The sequence below is a fragment of the Herpailurus yagouaroundi genome, unplaced genomic scaffold, assembly GCF_014898765.1.
Source record: "Herpailurus yagouaroundi ecotype Mexico unplaced genomic scaffold, PumYag 182, whole genome shotgun sequence".
Taxonomy (NCBI): domain Eukaryota; kingdom Metazoa; phylum Chordata; class Mammalia; order Carnivora; family Felidae; genus Herpailurus; species Herpailurus yagouaroundi.
Window position 1 is genome coordinate 6,922,753 of NW_024412413.1, and position 22,199 is coordinate 6,944,951.

Below are 22,199 nucleotides of genomic sequence, written 5' to 3' on the forward strand. Positions count from 1 at the left end.
ATTTGTATTTTTTATTTTTTTACGTTTACTTCGAGAGAGAGCACGCGCACACGAGTACAAGCCAGGGAGGGGCAGAGAGAAGGAGAGACAGGATCCCATGCAGGTTCCACATCATCAGCACAGAGCCCAATGAGGGACTCAAACTCACAAATTGTGAGATCGTGGCCTGAGCCGAGATCTAGAGTCAGACGCCTAACCAAATGCACCACCCAGGTGCCCCGATAATTCTATTTTGAATGTTTTGAGGAATTGCCATACTGTTTTCCGCAGTAGCTATTCCTTTTACGTTCACACCAACAGTGCCCAAGGGTTCTACTTTTCTCCACATCCTTCCTATCCTTGCCACATTGTTGGTTTTGGGGTTTTGTTTTGTTTTGTATGGTTTTAATTTGAGAGAGAGGCAGAGGGGGAGAGAGAGAGGGAGAGAGAATGAGAGAATCCTAAGCAGGCTCCGTGTACTGCACAGAGCCCTACATGGTGCTCAATCCCATGACCCTGGGGTCGTGACCTGAGTTGATTGAAATCAAGAGACGATCAACCAACTGACCCACCCAGGTGCCCTTGGTTTTGTTTTTTGTTTTTTGTTTTTTTTATAGTAGTTATTCTGATGGGTATGAGGTGACATCTTATTATTTGCATTTCCCTATTGATGAGTGATGTTGAACATCTTTTCATGTGCTCGTTGGCCATTTGTATGTTGCCTTGAGAACTGTCTGTTCAGGGCCTCTGCCCATTTTTGAAATAGGTGGTTTTGTTGCCATTGAGTTTTAGGCATTCTCTGTATATTCTGAATTTTAATGCTTTATTCAGTATATGATTTGCAAATATTTTCTCCCATTGTGTAAATCACCATTCTTACTCTGGTGATGGTGTCTTTTTTTTTTTTTTAATTTTTTTTTTTCAACGTTTATTTATTTTGGGGACAGAGAGAGACAGAGCATGAACGGGGAAGGGGCAGAGAGAGAGGGAGACACAGAATGGGAAGCAGGCTCCAGGCTCTGAGCCATCAGCCCAGAGCCCGACGCGGGGCTCGAACTCACGGACCGCGAGATCGTGACCTGGCTGAAGTCGGACGCTTAACCGACTGCGCCACCCAGGTGCCCCATGGTGATGGTGTCTTTTAATGCACAAATTTTTTTTGATTCTCATGAAGTCCAATTTGTCTTTTTTCTTTTGTTATATGGGCCTTGGGTGTCATAAACCACAGATCACTGACAAACCCGATGTCATGAAGCATTTGCCCTATGTTTTCTTCTAAGAGTTCTATTGTTTTGGTTTTACATTTAAGTTCTTAACCCATTTTAAGTTAATATTTTAATATAGTGTTAGGGAAGGGTCCAACTTCATTCTGCTGCATGTGGATATCTAGTTTTCCTGGCACCATTTGTTGAAAAGACTGTCCTTTTCCTCACTGAATGGTATTGGCACCCTTGTCAAAAATCATTTGACTCTATATGCCAGAGTTTACTTCAGGGCTTTCTGCTCTGTTGTCTTGGTCTATATCCCTGTCTTTATGCCTGGACCACACTGTTGATTACTGTAGCTTTGTAGTAAGTTTTGAAATCAGGAAGTAGGAGTCTTCCAGTTATCTTCTTGTCCAAGATTATTTTAGCAATTTGTGGTCCCTTGAGAGTCCAAATGAATTTCAGGATAGGTATTTCTTTAAAAAAAAAAGGGGGGGGGGATTTTTTTTGAATATGCAGACCATGTTGGGTAGTATTGACGCTTTAATTAAATATGAAGTCTTCTAATCCATGAAAATGGATGGATTTCCATTTATTCATATCTTCTTTAATTTCTTTTAACAATGTTTTATAATTTTCATTGTACAAGTCTTTCACTTCTTTAGTTAATTCCTAAATATTCTGTTGATGCTATTGAAAATCAAAAGTGTGTGTAATTTTTTTCAGGTTATTCAGTTTGTGTATAGAAATGCAACTGATATTTTGTGTATTGATTTTGTATCTTTCTCCATTGCTGAATTCATTTATTCTAGCAGGTTTTTTGTGGACTCTTTAGTGTTTGTTTTCTACATATTAGGTCATAACATCTACCAACAGATCATTTTACTTCTCCTTTCCAGTTTGGACACCTCTTATTTCTTTTTCTTTCCTAATTGCTCTGGCTAGAACCTCCAGTACTGTGTTGAATAGAAGTGGTGAAAGCCAGCATCCTCTCTTTGTTCCTCATCTTAGAGGAAATGCTTTCATCTTTTTACCTTTAGGTATGATATTCCCTGTGGGTTTTTCATATATGTCTTTTGTTTATATTGAGGTAATTTCCTTCTATTCCTATTCTGTTGAGTGTTTTTATCATAAAAGTGTGTTGAATTTTGTCAGATGCTTTTTCTGCATCAATTGAGTTGATCTGTGGTTATTTCCTTCATACTGTTGTGATGTATTACAACAAACAGTTTTCTTATGTTGAACCAGCCTTGCATTCCAGGACTAAGTCCCACTTGGTCACGCATATAATCCTTTTAACATGCTGCTAAATTCTGTTTGCTAGTATTTAGATTGAGGAGTCTTATATCATATTCATAAAGGATATTTGTTTTTTGTGTTGTTGTTATTGTTGTTTATATATATACTGTCTTTGTCTGACTTTGGTATCAGGTAATGCTGGCCTTGGAATAATTCTGAAAATGTTCCCTCCTCTAGTTAGGGGGGAAAGTTTCACAAGAATTGATATCAGTTCAAATAGTTCAGTGTTGAAATAGTTCAAAGGTTTGGTGGAATTCACCAGTGAAGCCATCAGGTCCAGGGCTTTTCTTTTGGGGGGAGATTTTTTACTACTGATTCAATCTCCTTACTAGTTACATGTGTATGCAGGTATTTTATTTCTTTATGATTTAATCTTGGTAGGTTTTGTGTTTCTGCAAATCGGTCCATTTCTTCTAGGTTATTCAATTTATTCGCATACAGTTGCTTATAGTACTGTTTTATAATCCTTTTCATTTCTGTAGAATCAATAGTATTGCCCCCATTTTCATTTCTGATTCTAGTAATTTGAGTCTCCTATCTCTTTCTTAGTCCATTTAACTAAAGGTTTGTTGATTTTGTTGAGTGTTGCAAAGAACCAACTTTTGGATTCACTGATTTTTCTCTGCTGTTGATCTCTGTTTCATTTATCTCCATTCTAATCCTTTTTATTTCCTTCCTTCTGCTAGTTTTGGGTTTAGTTTGTTCTTCTTTCTATAGTTCCTTAAGTTATAAAGGTAGATAGTTGCTTTGAGATCTTATTTTTAATGTAAGTGTTTATAGCTATAAATTTCCCCCTTAGCACCACTTCTGCTGAATCCCAAAAGTTTTAATATGTTGTGGTTTTATTTTTATTCGTCTCTAAATATTTTTTATTTCCCTTGTGATTTCTTTTTTGATCCACTTTTTGTTTAAAAGTATGTTAATTTCCACAGTTTTTTAAATTTCCCAGTTTTCCTTTGGTTACTCATTTCGAACTTCCTTGTGCTCAGAGAAGATACTTTGTATGATATCTTTTTAAATTTGTTGAGACTTACTTTGTGGCCTGACATGTGGTCTGTCCTGGAAGGTGTCCAGTGTGCACTGAAAGAATGTGTGTTCTGTTGTTGGGTAGTATGTTCTGTGTATGTCTGTTAGACTGGTTGCTTTATAAGGTTAAGTCCTCTATTTTCTTTCTTCTGTCTGGTTTTTCTATCCATCAAGTCTGTTTTGTCTGATAATAGGATACCACCCCACTCATTTGGTTACTACTTGCATGGAGTATCTCCATCCTTTTACTTTGTCAGTTTTGTCTTTGTATCTAAAGTAAGACTCTTATGCATAGCATATAGTTGAATCATAAGTTTATATCCATTCTGCCAGTCTCTGTTTTTTGATTGGAAAGTTTAATCCATTTACATTTAAAGTAATTATGATAATGAGCCCCTTCTGTCATTTTGCTATTTTGTTTCTAGATGTCTTATGGTTTTTGTGTCCCTCATTTCCTGCATTACTGTCTTTTTTCTGTGTTGTTGATTTTTTTTAATGGTGGAAAATTTAAATTCCTTTGTCATTTCCTTTCCTATATATTTAATAGCTATTTTTTTGCCAGTTTAATTTCCATAACATGCAAAAACTCTGCCCCTCTGCAGCTCCAGTCCTTTCTGTTGTTGATGTCCCCCAGTTACATCTTTATACATTGTGTGCCCCAAAACATAAACTAATAAGTTTTTAAATGTATTGTTCTCTTAAATTATGTAGAAAACAAGATTTGCAGTCACAAACCAAAGTTAACAGTAATACTAGCTTTTACACTAATTGGGTTTTTTTCTTTAGCTGTATTAGTCTCTTAAATCATGTAGAAAAAGAAAAAATGCAGTTACAAGCCATTCCCCCCTAGCACCTGTATTTATAATTGCCAGTGTGTTTACCTTTATTAAGCTTTTTATTCCTCTGTACAGCTTCACCCTGCAGGGCTCCCTGGAGTATATCTTGCAGAGCAGGTCTAGCAGCCATCAGCTCCCTCAGTTTTTATTTGGCAGTGTCTTAATTTTTCTTACATTCTTGAAGGACAGCATTGCCAGATATAGGATTCTTGGTTGATAGTTTTTTTTTTTCTTTAGATTTTTGTTTTTTTGTTTTTTTTTTAATTTTTTTTTCAACGTTTATTTATTTTTGGGATAGAGAGAGACAGAGCATGAATGGGGGAGGGGCAGAGAGAGAGGGAGACACAGAATCGGAAACAGGCTCCAGGCTCTGAGCCATCAGCCCAGAGCCCGACGCGGGGCTCGAACTCACGGACCACGAGATCGTGACCTGGCTGAAGTCGGAGGCTTAACCGACTGCGCCACCCAGGCACCCCTTCTTTAGATTTTTGAATGTATCAGCCCACTGTTTGCAGTCTCCAAAGTTTCTGATAAGGAATCTGCAAGTAGTCATACAGAGAGGATTGCTTGTGATGGTTTACTTCTCCCAAGAGTCTCTCTTTGGCTTTTGAAAGTTTGATTGTAATGTGTCTCACTGTAGGTCTCTGAGTTCATCTTTCTTGGAGTTCATTGAGCTTCTTGGATGTTTATATTTATGTCTTTCATCAGAGTTAAGAAATGTTCAGCCATTCCAAAATTGTCTCTGCCCCTTCCACTCTCTTCTCTTTCAGGGACTCCCTCACTGCCCCTGTTGGTCTACTTAATGGTTTCCCTTAGGCTCTGTTCACTTTTCTTCAGTCTTTTTTTTTTTTTTTTTCCCTCCTGTTTCTCAGACTCCATCATTTCCATCGTCCTATCTTCAAGTTCACTGATTCTTTCTCCTGCCTGCTCCAGTCTGCATTTGAATCCCTCTAGTGAATTTTTAAATTCCAGTTACACTTTTCAGCTTTAAGAATTTCTTTTGGTATCTTTTTAGGTTTTCTTTGCTTCTTTACTGCTATTTTTATTTGTTCACACATTGTGTTCTTAGCTTTCTCTTTCTTTGAGCATTTTTAAGACCGTTCTTTTAAAGTCGTTGGTGTACTTGCCGTTAGGCCTTTTTCAGGGAAGGTTTCTGTTGTTTAATTTATTTCCTTCAAATAGACTGGCCTTTCCTGTCTCTATGTATGTCTTGTGATTTCTTTGTTGAACACTGGAAATTTGAATTTAATAATGTGATCACTCTGAAAATCATACTTCCCCCTTCCCCAAACTTTGCTTTTTGGGAGGTTGTTAATTGTTTTGGTTTTGTTTGTTTGTTTGTTTGTTTTCCATTGTTGTATGTTGTTTCTGTGTCTGGGATCAGCTTGAGGTGTCACTCAAGCCTTCTCAGGTCTTTACTAAGCCTTTCCGTGGGAACACATGGGTCACTTTCTAATTGCACCCAAGTATATAGCTGTTCTTTTAACATCCTACTCTTTAATGTCTAGCTCCTAGAAGGGAAAAAAGCAAAAAATGGTGAGGAGAGGATGCCAGCCTTTTAAATCTCCTAGAAGTCCCTTCAGCCTGAGGGGGAGGGGCTTACAACAGTCAAGGGGAGGTACAGCGTGGTTGGCCACCTCCATCTGCACCTCTGTGATCTGAAGCAATAATGAGTCAGAACAGAGATTCCCCCCAATACACTGATACTTGGAGGATGGGTTTCTTTTTGCCCACCCTGGCTCCCCCAGGCTATGTGCAAGCTGCTCCAGGATCGTGTGCACAGCTGCCTGGAGCTTGGCTGTGAACGGGAGATGGAAGCCACTGTGCCAGGAGCTGGAATTGACCAAAATTAGCTGCAGTTTACCACCCAAGTCTTCCCCTGAAAGTTGCACGCCTACAACAGACACCAGAGTTCCAAAATAGTTCTATCAGACAGATTCGGCCAGTTCAGTTGTCGACCAGGTAGGGAGACAGATTCCTGGTCCTGCCTACTCCAACGTCTTCCCGGAATCCCAAAATTTTCATTTCGGACAAGTTCCAGGGTGATGCTTGGATGCTGCTGGTCCAAGGACTACACTTTGAAAACCACTGAAATACATACATACATACATACATACATACAAAACAAACTCTTTAATGTCCTTTCTTCAAGACCCAAGTATACCATAACGGAATCTTTCTCCTCTGGATGCAATATAGTAAATTAATTATGCTTTTTAACTGAAAGAAACAAGTATCATCATTGATGAGTGGTGAGTTTGCTTTCTTTATGCAAAAGATAGTACCTGTGGTCTGTGGGCTGATTCAGGGCAGGGAGCATTGAGAAGCCCTGCAGGGGCTGCAGGGGACAGAGTCATGTGCTGAGGTAGAAAGGAAATGGACCTTGTTCACATCCAAGCTTGATTGCTTCCCTTTCCTGTCTGTGAACTTGGGTGATGACAAATCCTGCTCTCCAGGTTGCTTTTCAAAGGGGGTCTGTGTAGAATGTCTGTTTTGTTTTTTTTTTTTTATTAAAAAGTTTTTAATGTTTATTTATTTTTGAGAGAAAGAGAGAGCGCAAACAGGGGAGGAGCAGAGAGAGAGAGAGAGAGAGGGAGGCACGGAATCAGAAGCAGGCTCCAGGTTCTGAGCTGTCAACACAGAGCCCAACGCGGGGCTCAAACTCACGAACCGCGAGATCATGACCTGAGCCAAAGTCCGACGCTTAACCAACTGAACTACCCAAGTGCCCCAAAAGTGATTTTTTTTTAAGTGTCCTCCCCCTTAACAGTCTGGAGATGGGATGGTCCCTGACCTAGTTAATGTAATCCTTAGCAGGGTCTCAGAGGTCCAGGTTCCCTCCACCCTGTCACTTTGCTGTCCTCAGCAGCTTGGGCTTTATCTTCACAGCTGTCCCCTCGTGGTGATATGAAGATGGCGGCAGATCTTACCATCCCATCCTCACGGAGGCCGAGTGAGCAGACAGCCTGTTCCTGCCTCTTGTCCCTTTTTAAGAGGGGTGAAACTTCCTTAGAAGTTCCTTAAACTGCAGACTTGCCTTCCAGAAATGCTTGCTGCACCCACCTGTAAATGACCACCACTGATTGAGATTCACTCTCCAGGGTAGGGAGGGCCTGGAGCACAAGCGCTCTGGATACCTGACTGTTGGGGGCTCCTGGAGTCAGAGGTGAGGCAGCAGGAGTTGCTGCGGGCAGGGCCCCTGACCAATCAGCCATGTTCCCTTTGTCCTGAAGGTGCTCTGTGGCACGGACAAAGGTAGGTACGGTCCCGGGCCACTCAGAATGCTACAAGCTGCCCTTGGTTTATTCCAGGCCGAGTAATCTTTTGTGCCTTGGCAAGGGTGCGAGGGCACAGGGCAAACATTTACTGATCACCGGCACTCAGAAAGATGTTGGTCTCCTGAGAGGAAGGCAGAGCCCCCGAAAGACCTGTCTTACCACCCTATTCCAGCCAAGTTTGTCTTTGGAGGATGCCAGGGTTGGTCAGCCCGGATCTGCTCTGAGCCGGAGCGAGTGCACTCTCTCTGGTGCCTCGGGCACCTCATCTGGAGGGAGAGTGGGGAGGTGACGGGGCTGACTGAGCTGGTGTGCGTCAGTGGCACGCAGGGACACCCGTTGCATAGGGGGCACTTGGGCTCTGCGGTCGCTGGCGCTAGTGTGGTTGTAGCGTCAGCACCAGGGAAGCTTGATCCGGCTCCCTGGTCCTGGGCCTGCCACTCTGTGCTGGGGTGTCCCGGGCGTCCCACCCATTCCACGGCACCATCCAGGCGAGCTTCCTCCCACTGGCGAGGCGGTCCTAACTGCTGCAGATCTGGGGACCACACTGTCCCCTGAGAGGCTGCCACTTGGGCCCTGCCTTTGCACGAGACAAGAGGGAGAAGGGTGCCGTTGAGGCACTTTGTCTCAGGGAGCACGAGGGCATGTGTGGGGAGCCATTCCTCTCCACAAGTATGACTGCTGAGGGAGAACTTTTTCATGGTACTTTTCCTAGAATCAGGAACAAGTGTCTGGGCCATGCAGGTAGCCTTATCGGGGTGTGCCTCAGCCACCTGAAGAGTCTGCATCCTTCTCGGTAGGGCCAAGTTGGTTGAATTTTACAAATAACGATGACTTTTGATAGGTCACATTTCCTATGCGGACAGGATTGAGAGCTCACAGCCGCCGCATCACAGGATGATAGAGATGTGCCCCGCTTTAAGGAAACCTGCCCATGTAAGGGGGAGCATCTCAATTACAGAATAGTGTCTCACTTAGCCAGAAATTTGTGGCAGGTTTCCTAGTGCATTTAAAATAGGATTTGTGTATAAAAATACCATTTGCACACAGGAGCCCATCTTTTTTGAAAAGGGAAATATACTTGTATTGGGCATTTGGGATAAAGTAGAATAAAAATAAAATCTTACAAATACAAGAACTGGGAACCAAATTCCACTTTTAATTCTAAAAGGTTTATATATAACTCTACTATCTTACCCTCTCCTCCTACCCCAGACTTTCACAGCAGAAATAAACAGGCAAGAGCTGGCATTTTAGGATGCGGCAGGAACGAGGAAAGGACGGGCAAGCATGTGTGTGGGTGGGTGGGCAGGAGGAGCACCATAGGCGAGTCTGGGGACCCTGCCCCACCGCGGTGTTCTGTTGGTCTGTTTGTGGACATTTGTGAGGCCTGGCCTAAAACATTCCTGCTGGATCCTTTCCACCGTGTGGTCAGTGGGTGGCAGGTTAGCAATTGACCAGCCCACCCCCCCACCCCCACCCCCACCCCCACCACAGACCTGTAACCACAGAGACATACTGAGGTATGACAGATGGGGTTTAGGGAAGGCCTGGAGGAGAGGGTGACTCTGGAATGCTGATGTGGTGCACTTCTTTCCTTCCAGAAATGTTCCCACTGCCAGGAGGCAGGTGCCACCTTGGGCTGCTACAACAAAGGCTGCTCCTTCCGATACCATTACCCGTGTGCCATTGACGCAGGTAAGACGGGACTACGTACCCTTATCCAGAGCATCTGAAGGGCGGGATGTACATTTTGGTTCCTTCCCTGCCTTCTTTCCTCTCTTTATAGTTCTTTTTGTCACTTCTGACCCTGTTCTGTTTGTCAACTCTAAAGGAATGCAGAGAGGATAATAAAAAGGAGTGAAATGGGGTCATAATAACAGTTTTATTCATATAATTCACATGATTCACTATTTAAGTGTACAATTCAGTGGTTTTTAGTAGATCCACAAAATTGTGCAGCCATCACCACAATCAGTTTTCGAACATTTTCATCACCTCGTAAATTCCTACCCGTTAGCGGTCACTCGCCCTCCACCCACTCCAGCCCCTGGCAACCACTGATCTACTTCTTGTCGTGATGGATGTGCCTGTTCTGGGGCATTTTGTAGAAGTGGAATCATACCGTACATACTCTTTATGACTGGCTTCTGTCCCTTAGCATAATGTTTTTCAGGTTTATCCATGTTGTGACGCGTGTCACTACTTCATTTTTATTGCCAAACCATATTTTGAGGACCCCATATTTTAGGCCATATTTTATTTATCATTTAACAGTCGATGCACGTTTAGGTGTTTAGGTGGTTGTTCACTTTTTTTTTTTTAAATGTTTATTTTTAAGGAAGGAAGAGACGGAGCGTGAGCGGGGGAGGGACAGAGAGGGAGACAGAATCCGAAGCAGGCTCCAGGCTCCGAGCTGTCAGCATAGAGCCTGATGTGGAGCTCGAATCCGTACAGTGAGATCATGACCTGAGCTCAAATCGGACATTTAACCAACTGAGCCACCCAGGCGTCCCTGCCTTTTCTTATATCTAAGAAACTGTTGCCTAATCCAGAATCACAAAGATTCATGCCTATGTTTTCTTCTAAGAATTTAGCTCATACACGGGTCTTTGATCCACTTTGAGTTAATTTTTATATATGGTGTGAAGTAGGAGTCCACTTCATTCTTTCCATGTGGATTTCAGTTGTCTTAGCTCCGTTTGTAGAAAAGACTGTTCTTTTCCTCGTGGAATGATCTTGGCACAACTTTGTCAAAAACCAGTTGACCATAGATGGATGGGCTTATTTCTGGACTTTCTCCAGTCCCACGAAGTCTTGATTACTGTAACTTTGTAGTAGATTTTGAAATTGGGAAGTGGGAGTCTTCTAGTTTTATTCCTTTTTTCAAGATTGTTTTGGCTATTCTGGGTCCTTTACTCTTTCCTGTGAATTTTAATTAAGATCAACTGGTCTGTTTCTGTACAGAGAAGCCATTGGAGCTCTAGGGATTGCACTGAATCTGCAGGTAAAGTTGGGGGGTTTTCCCATCTTAACCAGTAGTATGTCTTCCAACTCATGACCAGACGAGATAGTTTCACAGTTTAAGTTTTACACTTGTTAAATTTATTCTTAAGTATTTTACTATTTTTGGTGTGATTGTGAGTGGAATTGTTTCCCTGATTTAATTTTCACATTGTTCATTGTGAGCGTATAGAAACACACTTGATTTTGTTATTGATCTTGTATCCTGCAACTTTGTTCAGCTCGTTGATTAGTTCTAATAGTTTTTTAATGGATTTCTACATACAAGATATGTCATCTGCAAATGGGTAGTTTTACTTCTTCCTTTCCAATCAGATGCCTTTTATTTCTTTTTCTTGCCTAATTGCCCTGGCTAGAACATCTAGCATAATGTTGGGTAGCAATGGCAAGAGCTGACATCCGTGCCTTGTTTCTGACCCATTAAATGTGATGATAGCTATGGGGTTTTCATAGATGTTCTTGATGCAGCTGAGGAAGTTACCTTCTATTCTTAGTTTGTTTAGTGGTTTTATCATGAAAGGATACTGCAGTTTTTCCTTTTTCCATGTCTGTTGATGTGATCAGAGTAAGTATTTTGCAGTGTCGTAACTGTTGAAAGAAGGGGAAACTTTCGTCCAGAAAGTTCCATCCAGTGAGTGATGCAGAAGCCTTAAACTTTTTTTTTTTTAATTTTTTTTAACGTTTATTTATTTTTGAGACAGAGAGAGACAGAACATGAACAGGGGAGGGGCAGAGAGAGAGGGAGACACAGAATCTGAAACGGGCTCCAGGCTCTGAGCTGTCAGCACAGAGCCCGATGCGGGGCTCGAACTCATGGGTCGTGAGATCATGACCTGAGCCGAAGTCGGACGCCTAACCGACTGAGCCACCCAGGCGCCCCAGAAGCCTTAAACTTTTTTTTAATGTGTATTTATTTACTTTTGAGAGAGAGAAAGAGAGTGCAAGTAGGGGGGGGGGGAGAGAGAATCCCAAGCAGGTTCTGCGCTGTCAGCACAGAGCCCAGTGCGGAGCGTGATCTCACAAATTGTGAGATCATGACCTGAGCCTAAATCAGGAGTCGAATGCTTAAACCGACTGAGCCACCCAAGTGCCCCAATGACACCTTAAATTTTGACTCAGAGCTTTAGCCTGGGAAAGTCCTCTTCTTTTAGACTCCTGTCCTTTCAGTGGACGTTTTCACCTGTAACTTGTTGAGCATGTGACTAAGGGCTTCACCTCAGCGGCCCTCATAATATAGTAAAACCATGGATTGTGAGTAACTTGTTCTGTGCAAACATTTCTAATAAATTTTAACTTGATAAGTGAGCAGTGTCTTGCAATACAAGTAGTACGTGACGCCGAATGTCACATCACGACTGAGCCAATGGTTCTTGAAATTCACCTTGATGTACAAGTGCTTTGGATTATAAGCATGTTTCCAGAAGGAATTATGCTCGCAAACCAAGGTTTTACTGTACTTTCATTCAGGAAGGAGGGGGAGAAAAAGGGGAAGGTCCACGAGAGGGCAGCGAGTGGCAGGATGCTTCTTATGCCTGAGTGCTTGAGGAAGGAGTTCCTCCTTCCATGGAGGCAGCCCCGCTCTCCCCAGAAGGTGAGGTTTGATTTAGAATTGGCAGGCAAGAGGGGAGGGCATGGCTGAGCAGGTACAGCAGCGTGAGGCACACAGAGTAGAATCCGACAGACGTGGGGAGAAGTGTGTTATCTGGATGCTGCTTCCTTCCATTGTGGTTGTTGGAGCTGCAGGCCCTCTGCCTCACAAGTCCTTCTCTTATTCCTCCCTTCCCTCTCTGATTTTCCTTCCAAGTTTCCATAGGAGGCATAGCTGAACACCAGAAAGATCCAGAAAGATAATGCTTATTATGTCAGAGTTAGTTCTCATGAAAGTATGCATTTGCACGTTGAAGGGCAGCTGGTGGCTGGGACGCTGCTTGGCCAGAGCGAGTAAGAAGACAGCCTTAAGATGTCAATTCAGGGATCTTGGGTTTTAGTCCGTCCTTTCCATTCTCTTTCTTCCTTTCCCCTCCATGTTTCTTTGTTGAGTCGGAGCTGTCATTCACCCTGGGTTGTGGTCCAGCATATTCCCGAGTATAGCCATTCATTCCTCTCCCTCAAGAGCCAGCCACTGCCTTTTCTCATTGTCATGATATTGCCCCTGGTTACATTCTCTTTCTAGTTTAAGCTTCGTGGTTTTTAAGTGAAGATGTTTAAACATATTAAGTTTGTGGCAGTTTATAATTTTGTGCGGGGAATACTGTAAGATTTGGCTGTCCCAGTCAGTGGCCAGGTGAGAGGTGATCTCCTGCACAGAGGCTTTGCCCAGAAACATCCAGTGAGCCACAGGCAGATAACATCGTACACAACCCCCACCCCCGCATGAGTGCGCTCCCTGTCTGCACCCTGGGGCGCCAGCCAGGTTAGGGACCAGGCTCACAGCCTGCCTCCTGGCAGTTCTCTAGGGATTAAGCAGGGTGCTCGGTAGGACTCTGCCATCATGGGAATGTTCTAGATCTGCACTCTCCAGCATAGTAGCCACAAGCCTTGTGTTACTACTAAGTGCTTAACATGTGGCTAGTTGGGAATGAGGGACTGAATTTTTCTTTTACTTCATTGTATTTAAACTTAAACTTTACATGTCCCCGTGTGGGTAGCGGCTGGAAAGCCTGGGCTTAGTTCACTGCCTCCTCCAAGCTCCGGCGGCGGGACTGGGTTGTCTGGGAAGTGGCGCTGGGCTCCTCTTCCTCTGCAAAGGAGGCTTGCTCGATCCGCCACTCTGCAGGGAAGCAGGGGCTGCTTCACCAGCTGAAGATTAGTAAGAAAATGGTATTTGTCACTCTCTGTTTGAGCCTGTCTTGTGTGGCCTTCCCAGGTGAGTTGAGAACATGACTGTTTGGCAGAAATTGGTGGCCGAGTATCCGGTGAGAGAGGGGCTGCCTGGGTCAGGGGGGCGCCCAGGTGGGGCCAAGGCCCTGACGCTGTTGCCCCAGCTGCTGCTGGCTTCACCGCTGCTCCACGTGAAGATCTGGGACCAAGGAAGCAGCATCACAGGATGACCATGTCTTGGGATTTATCAGTCTTTTTTGATGACCTGAGTCACAGTGACCCAGAAGGCCACACTGCTCTGTGGGCATAGATGCTTGTGTTTATCCCACAGGGTCTCCTGAGGAATTCGGTTCTATATGTGATGGATCTGTGTGTCCAGGAAAGGCGTTCATTGATTGACTTCCTTCCTAATTATACGTCCCTGGGTTGGAGAGTCCCTCATTGCTACTTGTTGTAAGGAACAGTTGAACACTTTCATCTTTGCCTGGCTGTGAACCACCCAGACCTTTACAGAGCTGTTCGTGTCTAAGAGAGAACTTTTATGGCTGGGGACATCTCCACGGAAACAGAATCTTGTTCTCCTGAGGGTCTGTAGCTGCCACAGCTTCCCTCCACCTGTTGTTGGTCCTGCGTTAGTGACATCATGGTTGGCTGTCCTGTGCTACTTGTTCCGTCACAGGCGCAGCCTGGGGCTCCAGGGAGATGCAGTGAGGAGAACGTGAGCACTAGTTTCAAAAGAAGTGACATGTTAATGCAATGAGCCACAGCAATTAAGACCAAAAGAAAAAAAGGACTGCGGTAGCACATTAATAACTACTGTGCATAAAGAATCCAGCCTGGAGGGGATTTTCCTCTTCCCCTCAGGAGGAGGCCCAGCTGGAAACTTGCTTTCTGCAGCCACCCTTGCAGCAGCGTTTAGAAGCCGCTCTTCCACTGCACTTTGATCTTGATCTTGCCGCAGAGTGGGTTCAGGGCCCTTGAGCGGACTGGTGTCTGGCCCTTCCCTGGAGGGGCCACGCTCTGCACCCTAGAAGCAGTGCCAAGGCCTTGCTTGCCCTGCCCTGATAGTCCCCTCCTTGGGCCCAGCAAGGCGGGTGAGACTGGCAGGTCCCCGTGTCCCGGCCTGGATTTTACCAATCTAAGTACTAACTAGCTCTGAGGTGGGTTGCAGGTGAGCCGGTGACAGCTTCCGGAGCCTGGCACGTGTGAAGGACATGAGCCCTCCCCTCTCCTTTCCTCCCTCCTCGAGTTTACCATCCACACCCAGGGTGGCTGTGGCTGCATGTGAGTATCTGAAGCTCCAAGGAGCTTGTCATGAGGATCTCAGTGAAGACGAGCGTAGAGAGAAATGAAAGCGGAATCCTCTTCTGGGGCATCGGTGTTTGTGTCTGGAAGCCGTCTTGTTGACGAGACAACCTTGTGAGTCTTTTCCAGCGTGTGTGATGATCCGGCAAGCCATTTACTTTGACTTCAGTGTGTGGAAGTGCTGACCAGGCCCTCTGGCCAGTGCGGGATATCACCAGGGGCTTAAGGAAAACAAATCGAGAGGCTGGCTGGCTGTGTAGGGCAGGCGCCTGCTGAGAGACCTCAGGAAAGGCCTCACCGCGCCCCTTCCCCCCAGCAAGGGCTGGTTCGAGGCAGCCAAGAAGAGGCTCCCCGTGCCCTTGCGGGTGTCTAAGCTCTCTGGCCCTGGTTCTTGTGCCTGCCAGGAGCGTGATGGCGGTTCCTGGTGGCCTGTGGGTACTCAAGCACAGATGAGAGCGTTTGTCTGCAGTCTGTCTGCGCGGGAGATGTTGCCACAGGTGGACGTGGTCTCTGGCAGATTTTGTTAGGAGCCTTGCATTTGCACAAGTACCTGACATTAACTCTAGTTGCTTGTAGTGTGTACTTAGATTACTTTATTTCTTTTCTGCTTTTTAACTTAGAGGGAACGTGTTTCCTAGCTTCAGACATATTTTACTAATGGTCTCTCACAGCTGGTGACTCCTCGTGGCTGGGAGGCGGACGGAGCCGCCTCTGCCTCTCGGGTGGCACCGTTTCCAGCCAGCGTGGTCCCCCTCCTCGTTTCTCTAAACCCCTATGGCGTCGAGGTGGCCGAGCCCCACGTGGGCTCTGCCATTTGTTTCTCTGTGGCCCAACCTAGAGACCGCCAGCACGCGGCGCTGCTAAAGCCCAGGTAAGGAGCAAGTGCTTCCCTTGAGCTCCAGTTGTCTGTGTCCTGCTGTTCATAAGCTCTCTGGCAGATTGGAGCAGCAGGAGCCTTGGTCACGCCATGTACTTGTGGGTTTTAAATTAACACATTTCATTTACTGCCATGCTATTTGCTTGCAGGGGGAGGGCTCGGAGGTTAGCGGACTTGCGGAGCTCCTGTGCCCTGAGGCTTGCCCCGGGAGCAGGGAGGCTGCCTGCCCACCCCTCGGTGTTCAGAGGCTCCAGGGGGAGGCAGTGATGGGACAGGCCCGGCCCAATTATGAAAGGGTCTTTTTCTGTTTGTTTAAGATACCAAGGACCTCAGAAGTTTTCATTTGTGTGTTCCCTTGCTCATTACTATTTCATCTGAAATCTGTGGGTACACAGGCTGCGAATTTGGACCTCAGTTTAAACCTGAGTTAAATCATACATTTAACAAGGCTAAGTACCGTGGCTGCCTCCCGCCATGGTGCCCGGGAGCTCTCTGAGAATGTGCGATCAATATTTATTAACATTCTGCCATCACATCTTGCACCGGTGACCTGGCTGTCGGTCTCCGGGAGCTGTGGTGTGCAGAGCGAATTCATTAATTAGATCTCTTCGCCCCGCTCCACACGCTACCCCTGTGCCACGGAGCTCGACTCACCTGGAGGCGGATGCGTGTCCTTGCTGTCAGCGAGGATGCTGTCACCACGTTAAAAGTTGGAATGAATCATTTTCCTCCAAGGATTAGTAACCCCCTCGTGGGATTTCGTTTTCCCCTGAAGCATTTAGTGTGGATTATGTGGTTCGTGTCGGGAACTTCTCCTGTGTCTCCGTGGGTTGTACAGCAAAGGTGATAGATGGCAGGGCTTGCAACAGAGGAGAAAGGTGCCTCCGGATTTGGGGTGTTTTCACAGGGAAGCTTCAGCTTGGGCCTGTGGGAGGGGCTTAGCCTAGAATCAGGGATCTTAAAAATAAGATTTATTGGAGGTTGTTTCTCATTATTAAAATAATATGGTGTAATCGTGGAAACATGTAAAAAAATAAAATAAAATAAAATCACCTATGTGGTCTTGCTGCCCAGAGAGAAGCACTGTTAGATTTTGGTAAATTTCCTTTCTTTTTTAAAATGCATATATAACACACTTTGTTAAAATTAGGATTGTACTTCTATATTTATGTATCCTGGCATTTCAAGCCATTTTGTGTCATGAGTGTTTCCCTGTACCACTGGCTGTTTTGAAACACTAAGGCTTTAAGTGACTGATGTTCCATCATGTTGCAGTCCCGTAGTTTATTTGGGGGTGTTTCTGATGTTTTAGAAACGCCAGTGCGGGGGTCTCCTATCTCCATGTCTGACCCTGTCAGTCCTGGCTAGCGTGGCCCCACTCCCCTTGGGCTGTGCTGTCTGCCAGCTGTCTGACTGCCCCTTTCTGTCTTGCAGATTGTTTGCTACATGAGGAGAACTTCTCGGTGAGGTGCCCCAAGCACAAGGTGAGTCAGAGCTAGTGCCCCCGGCAGGCTGCGGGGGGGGGGGGGTTCTGCACGAGCTACAGACCAGAATTTGGAGAACCCTTGTGATCGGACTCTGGTCCGCTCCTGGCCCTGGGAGGGCAGAGAGGCCCTGTGCTCTCTGGGGGAGGTCTCTCCCTGCAGGAGGGAGACCTGTGCCCTGGGGCGACACCCCCCCCCCCCCATGTGGTGTGGGAGGCTGGGAGAGATGTCTGGAAGCAGAAGGTGTGTATCTGATTGTTAAGAGAAATGCAAAGATGAAACTCAATAAAACCACTGATTTCCATTTTAGTTTAATGGAACCCCAGTTCACAGGTTGGCGCAAGGTAAGATTGGTTGTAGGCCTTGGTGCATAATCAGAGGCATTTTCCCAGACTGAAAGAAATAAGACTTGACTCCAGGGCTTTGCTGGGAAACTCAGTCTCTTCTAGATCTTACCTCACTCAGCGGAAGCGCGACCTGTGGTGTGGTTGGTGGGCCGCCGCCACCTGATTTCCCACATCATTCAAGAGGCGTCTCTCCTCTCTTGGTGGCCCCTTTAGGAAATGATGGAAGATCTGGGGTGACTGGGCCATTGCTGAGCCAGTACGTGTGGGGGAGGAGGGAGGGAGGGTGCAGAGGGGGGTGCGGGGAAGCCCTGGAGAGGATGGGGGCTGCGGCCAAGGTCTGTCGCCTCCTGGAGCTCCTGCAGCGGCCGTGCTGTCCTCTGGCTGAGGTCACACTGACACCTGGTGGTCACTGGACGCTCACAGGCTTCAGTCTCCGACTGGGGCCAGAGCGAACTGAGAAGCCATCCTGACAGTCTGCCTTCAAAACACTTCTGAAAGATGCTTACTCTGGCTTTTCCTTAAAAGTTTACTTCCAGAGATGGATCCTAGGATCTTATGGTATTCTCTTCGAGTTAATTTGCATTTTTTTTTATTTTTTAAACTTCTCTAATGATCACATTTTGTCTTAGAAAACCCTGTCTGAATATCTCCTGTTTGTCATTCAATACTGACTCTTTGCTTTTTCTTTCCTTTTCCATGTGCCATTCCTCTCCTCGCCTCTGCCCTCCCTGACCCCCACACTGTTCTTCTGTCCCTCCTGTCTCGTGTCCTTGGCTTTGCCGGCGTCAGCCTCCCCTCCCATTCCCCCTCCCCCCCTTGCAGAACAAGACAGCGAAAGGCAGCCTCAGCACAGAGCAGTCGGAGCGGGGGTGAGGGGGGCAGAGTGCTCGTGGGAATGGAAAGTACAGCAAGCACAGGTGAGTCGGGGCCGGCACCCCTGCCAGAGTCCCGGTGGGTGTCATGGCCTCTGCCCTCCTGCTCGCCCCAGGCCCGGCTGCACCCAGGCCTTTAATCACGTGGACGGCTGACACCAGGTGGATAGAACGTCTCCCCGTCCGTCGCTTAGCTTCCCTGGAGCCCGAGGAGGGGTGATTGAGGCTGTCCCGTTGCCCGTCGGAGCTCACAGAGACCGAGCTGAAGTCACGCCGTGCGCACGCGCGTGCATGTGTGGTGCTCCCGGAGGCTTCTGGGACAGACCCTGCCAGCAGCCCACCCCCTGTGTCCGACTCAGAAATGCTTCTAGCCGGGGGGCTGTCCTTTTTTATTTATTCCCTCTCTGTAAAGCTTATGGTGGCTTTTCCTTTGAAAAACAAAAAAATTCCCAGTTTTGTTCTTTGAAATCTCTTTCCCCAAGTACTGTGAAGGACTCCTTTGCGCAAAAGTACAAAGGGAAGGAAAATCCCCTCAAAGATTTAGGAGACTTTAGCATCCGATTTAATTTTACTCCTAAAAACCTCAAGAGATTGAGTTATGCTTTTTGCGAGTGTGTCCGGGCTCGTGGTCAGGGCGGCGTGCATCTGTGAAAACGGGATTAGAGGACCAGCGTCCCCAGAGGCAACGGGCGTCCCCTCCTCCCCAACTGGCTTCCTTGCCCCCCCCCCCCACATGGAGTCACTGAGGACTGAGCAAAAGAGACCATAAAGAGAAAAAAAGAAAAGCCAAAATGTAATTGGAGGTGGTTGCTCCTATAGGATGGGGTGGGGGGAGCCAGTTGTCTCAGAAATGTTCATTAAGGGATTATTTCTCTTCAAATGAAGGGCTTCTGTGTTGACTCCCGGCGTCTGAGAGCCACACACAGGTGCGCTTAGTCTGTGGCACGTTTCCTCCCCCTGTTACAACCGGCAGATTCCACCTTTCTCTGGAATACCCAACAGTAATTTGAGGAAAAAAATAGAATTTGTCTCAGACAGTGGCGGTTTTTGTCCTTTGAGAAGTCCTCGTTCTTCAGGTGGGTCCTGGTACAGAATTCCAGAGAAGCCCCCTCTGCTCCGCCGTGGAGGCTGCAGGGCTGTGGAGGCCTGTGGTGCTTTCTCGAGGGGGCTGTCAAGTGAGGCCTTTGCAGTTAGGCCTGTCTTCCTCTCCCAGGGAGGGGGCTGAGGAATGGAAGGGACAGAGCAGAACAGGTGGTTGGGTCTCAGGAACCAAATGAGCACACTGCTGCTAGCAGCAGCCCCCGGTTTCTGGAATGCAGCGAGGCCACTGTTCCCGTCCTCCTTCCCCACCGAGCAGCCCCTGGGGCAAGACAGCAGGCTGGTTGCTTTTCCAGCTTGTTTCTGTTGGCCTTTGTCCTGTGCCTGGGCTCTGCCTTCTTCCTGTCAACTCCACTGCCTGGCTGCCGGGCAGAGCCACATGCTACAGGGGCCACAAGGAACATTCTGGAAGTGCCCTTGGATGACCAGGTTAGGGAAAGAACCAGTTGGTGCTAAGTGCCTTTTGTTTTTGTCCCAGAATCCCAGCTCATGTTTGGAGAGGGATAAAAACAAAAAAAGGAAGTCTGAGCCCTGGGCCTGGTGAGCAGAACTCCAGTTGGGAATTTTAATTTCGTTCATCAACTGCTTCCTCTCCAGCCAGCCTTGGGCCCTGCCAGCCAGTAGCCCTCGGCCCCCGCGTGGAGCAGGAAGCTTCAGCATTCAGACCTCAGTGTCGGTGTGTGCTTCCCACGTGCACAAAAGACACTGCAGCTCTGAGTGGTGACGGCCTGGCCCATCGGTGTGGGGTCCAGCTTTGTCCACCTGAAATGATTTGCTTCATACGCTGTCCCCACAAGTCGGGACCCTTGTCCCGCTTTCTCAGTTCAGCCATCTCGTTGAGAGCAGTGGCCCTCCACAGATTGTATGGGAACCCCAGTAGTCGGAGACAGAGGACATTTCATCTTGGGGCCCTTTCTAGGAACAGAGAGCCACAATCAATGGGTGACCCTGACAAGGCAGGGAAGGGACAGGAGTACATGAGTCCTGCTTCTTGGTGCCCCCCTTTCTCACACAGAAAGTGCTATGTAAGCAGGGGCAGGCCGCTAAATGCCGCTGCTTCTGTTTCTTCTGTAAAGAGAGGAATGACGATGGCCCACCTTGTGAGGATTCGGTCAAGAAATGTCTTTAACGTGTCTGTGCAGTGTAGCGTGGGGTACTGGCCTGCTGTGCCCGGCTGGGTGGGACCCTGTGCCTCCCTGTCTAACACAAAGCCCGGGGGGCTGAGAGGTGGGAGTTCTAGTCCTTCCGGGACAAGGTACCTGCACTTGTCCCTCAGCAGGCCAACATGGCCAGGGTGGAAAGCTCCTTGGGCAGACAGTCACCCAGTGGGCCGCCTCTTCCCCACTTGTGAGTGTCAGGAGGCAGGGCGACAGGCCGGTGGGTGCCCGCCCTCACCCTGTGCTAACCCCTAACCGTGCCTCCAAAGGCCTATAGGAGTGTCCAGTGAGCTCCTCGGAGTCCAGACTTCCTCCCTAGGGGCCTTGGCACTTGCCATCCCCCTGGGCCTGGGTACTCTCCCCCCCCCCGCCCCCCCCCCCTTCAGTGACAGGCTCCCTCTCATCTCGGGTCTCTGCTTCCATGTCACTTGCTCACGAGGCCTTCCCTCCTGAGCCCCTGTCTAACCACCTCCTTCCCAGGCTGCAGCCTTCTTAGGCCAATTTGGAATCATTTGTTTGCTTGCGTATGTGCCTCTCCAGTAAACTGTGTCCCCACTGTGGACAGGAACCGTGTTTGGATCTGCCCACTTGTGCCCTAGCACAGGGCGACGCGGGCAGTCGGTTAGAGGGGGGCACGCACCCCAGAGAAGAAGGCGGCACACAGTCCCACCCCGACAGGTGGAAACTGGCCAGGTAGGGTGGGCTGGGGTGATGGATTCTGGCTGCGGTTAGAGAAGGTTGGGGAAGGCAGGCTGTGCCTGTGCGGCCAGAGGCCTGTCCAGGCCACAGAGGTGATGCTGAAGGGGAAGGAAGGTGGGAGCGGAGGAGAGCGGGAGTCCGGGAAGGCTGTGGCCCAGGGTGAGACCCTGTCCACTGGCAGCCGGACACCAAGGTGCCTTTTACAGAGAGTGGCTGCAGCTGGCACGGCGTTTGCCCCTGGCTCCCCGCCCGGGACCATGCCGTCTCAGCCACGTCCCACGTGGTTGGACAAGACCACGCGGTGACTGAGGCTCGAAGGCAGGGTCCCGGGGCCCAGACAGAAGGGCTTTGCTGGGTGGGAGCCCCAGTCCCAGCAGCCCCTGTCAGCAGCCCCCGTGGCTTTGGGTCCCCGTGAGACAGGGGTCAGGCCTTGGTGTCCTCACGAGGACCCCTGTAAAACTGCTGGCATAGTACCTGGCACCCGAATTTTCTTCCTGTGCTCCCTGTCGAAGGAACAGCTTTTTAGAAATAGCTCTGAGAAGTTAGGGTCCCCTGACATTCAAGGGGTCACATATTCAGGGCAGTCTGACATCAGACCCTGAGGAAAGGTCCCTGTTAGCAAGGCTGGCAGACAGAGCCAGGCAGGAGGTGCTGTAAAGGCCACGGCTGCCTAGACTACCAGGCGCTCCAGAGCCCGAGGTCAGCACCCTGCCGAGTCCCCCCACCCCGGCCAGGCTGACCCCAGGTGCTGGGCCTGCTTCATTCTGAGGTTGGGGGCCGGGGTGGGGCCTGCTCTTCTGAGCAGCCAACAGGCTGGGGCTGCAGGCCCAGCGCTGTGCCAAGGGACCCCACCCTGTCCCTCCCTCCACACGCAGGGCCTTACGCGGTGTGCCTGG

At 47.9% G+C, this 22,199-nt stretch overlaps 1 protein-coding gene across 4 annotated transcripts in view; it reads left to right on the forward strand.

Annotated features, from left to right (window-relative positions):
* Positions 1-22,199, forward strand: part of TCF20 (transcription factor 20) — a 112,791-nt gene that overhangs the window by 87,994 nt on the left and 2,598 nt on the right. For 3 of the 4 annotated variants that reach the window (XM_040490660.1, XM_040490661.1, XM_040490662.1), the window contains exons 3-5: positions 9,225-9,318; positions 17,081-17,130; positions 18,267-18,394. In XM_040490660.1, coding sequence (XP_040346594.1) covers positions 9,225-9,318; positions 17,081-17,130; positions 18,267-18,350 — 228 coding nt within the window. In that variant the 3' untranslated portion in view covers positions 18,351-18,394. The remainder of the gene's footprint in view (positions 1-9,224; positions 9,319-17,080; positions 17,131-18,266; positions 18,395-22,199) is intronic. The other variant, XM_040490663.1, reaches the window with a different exon arrangement.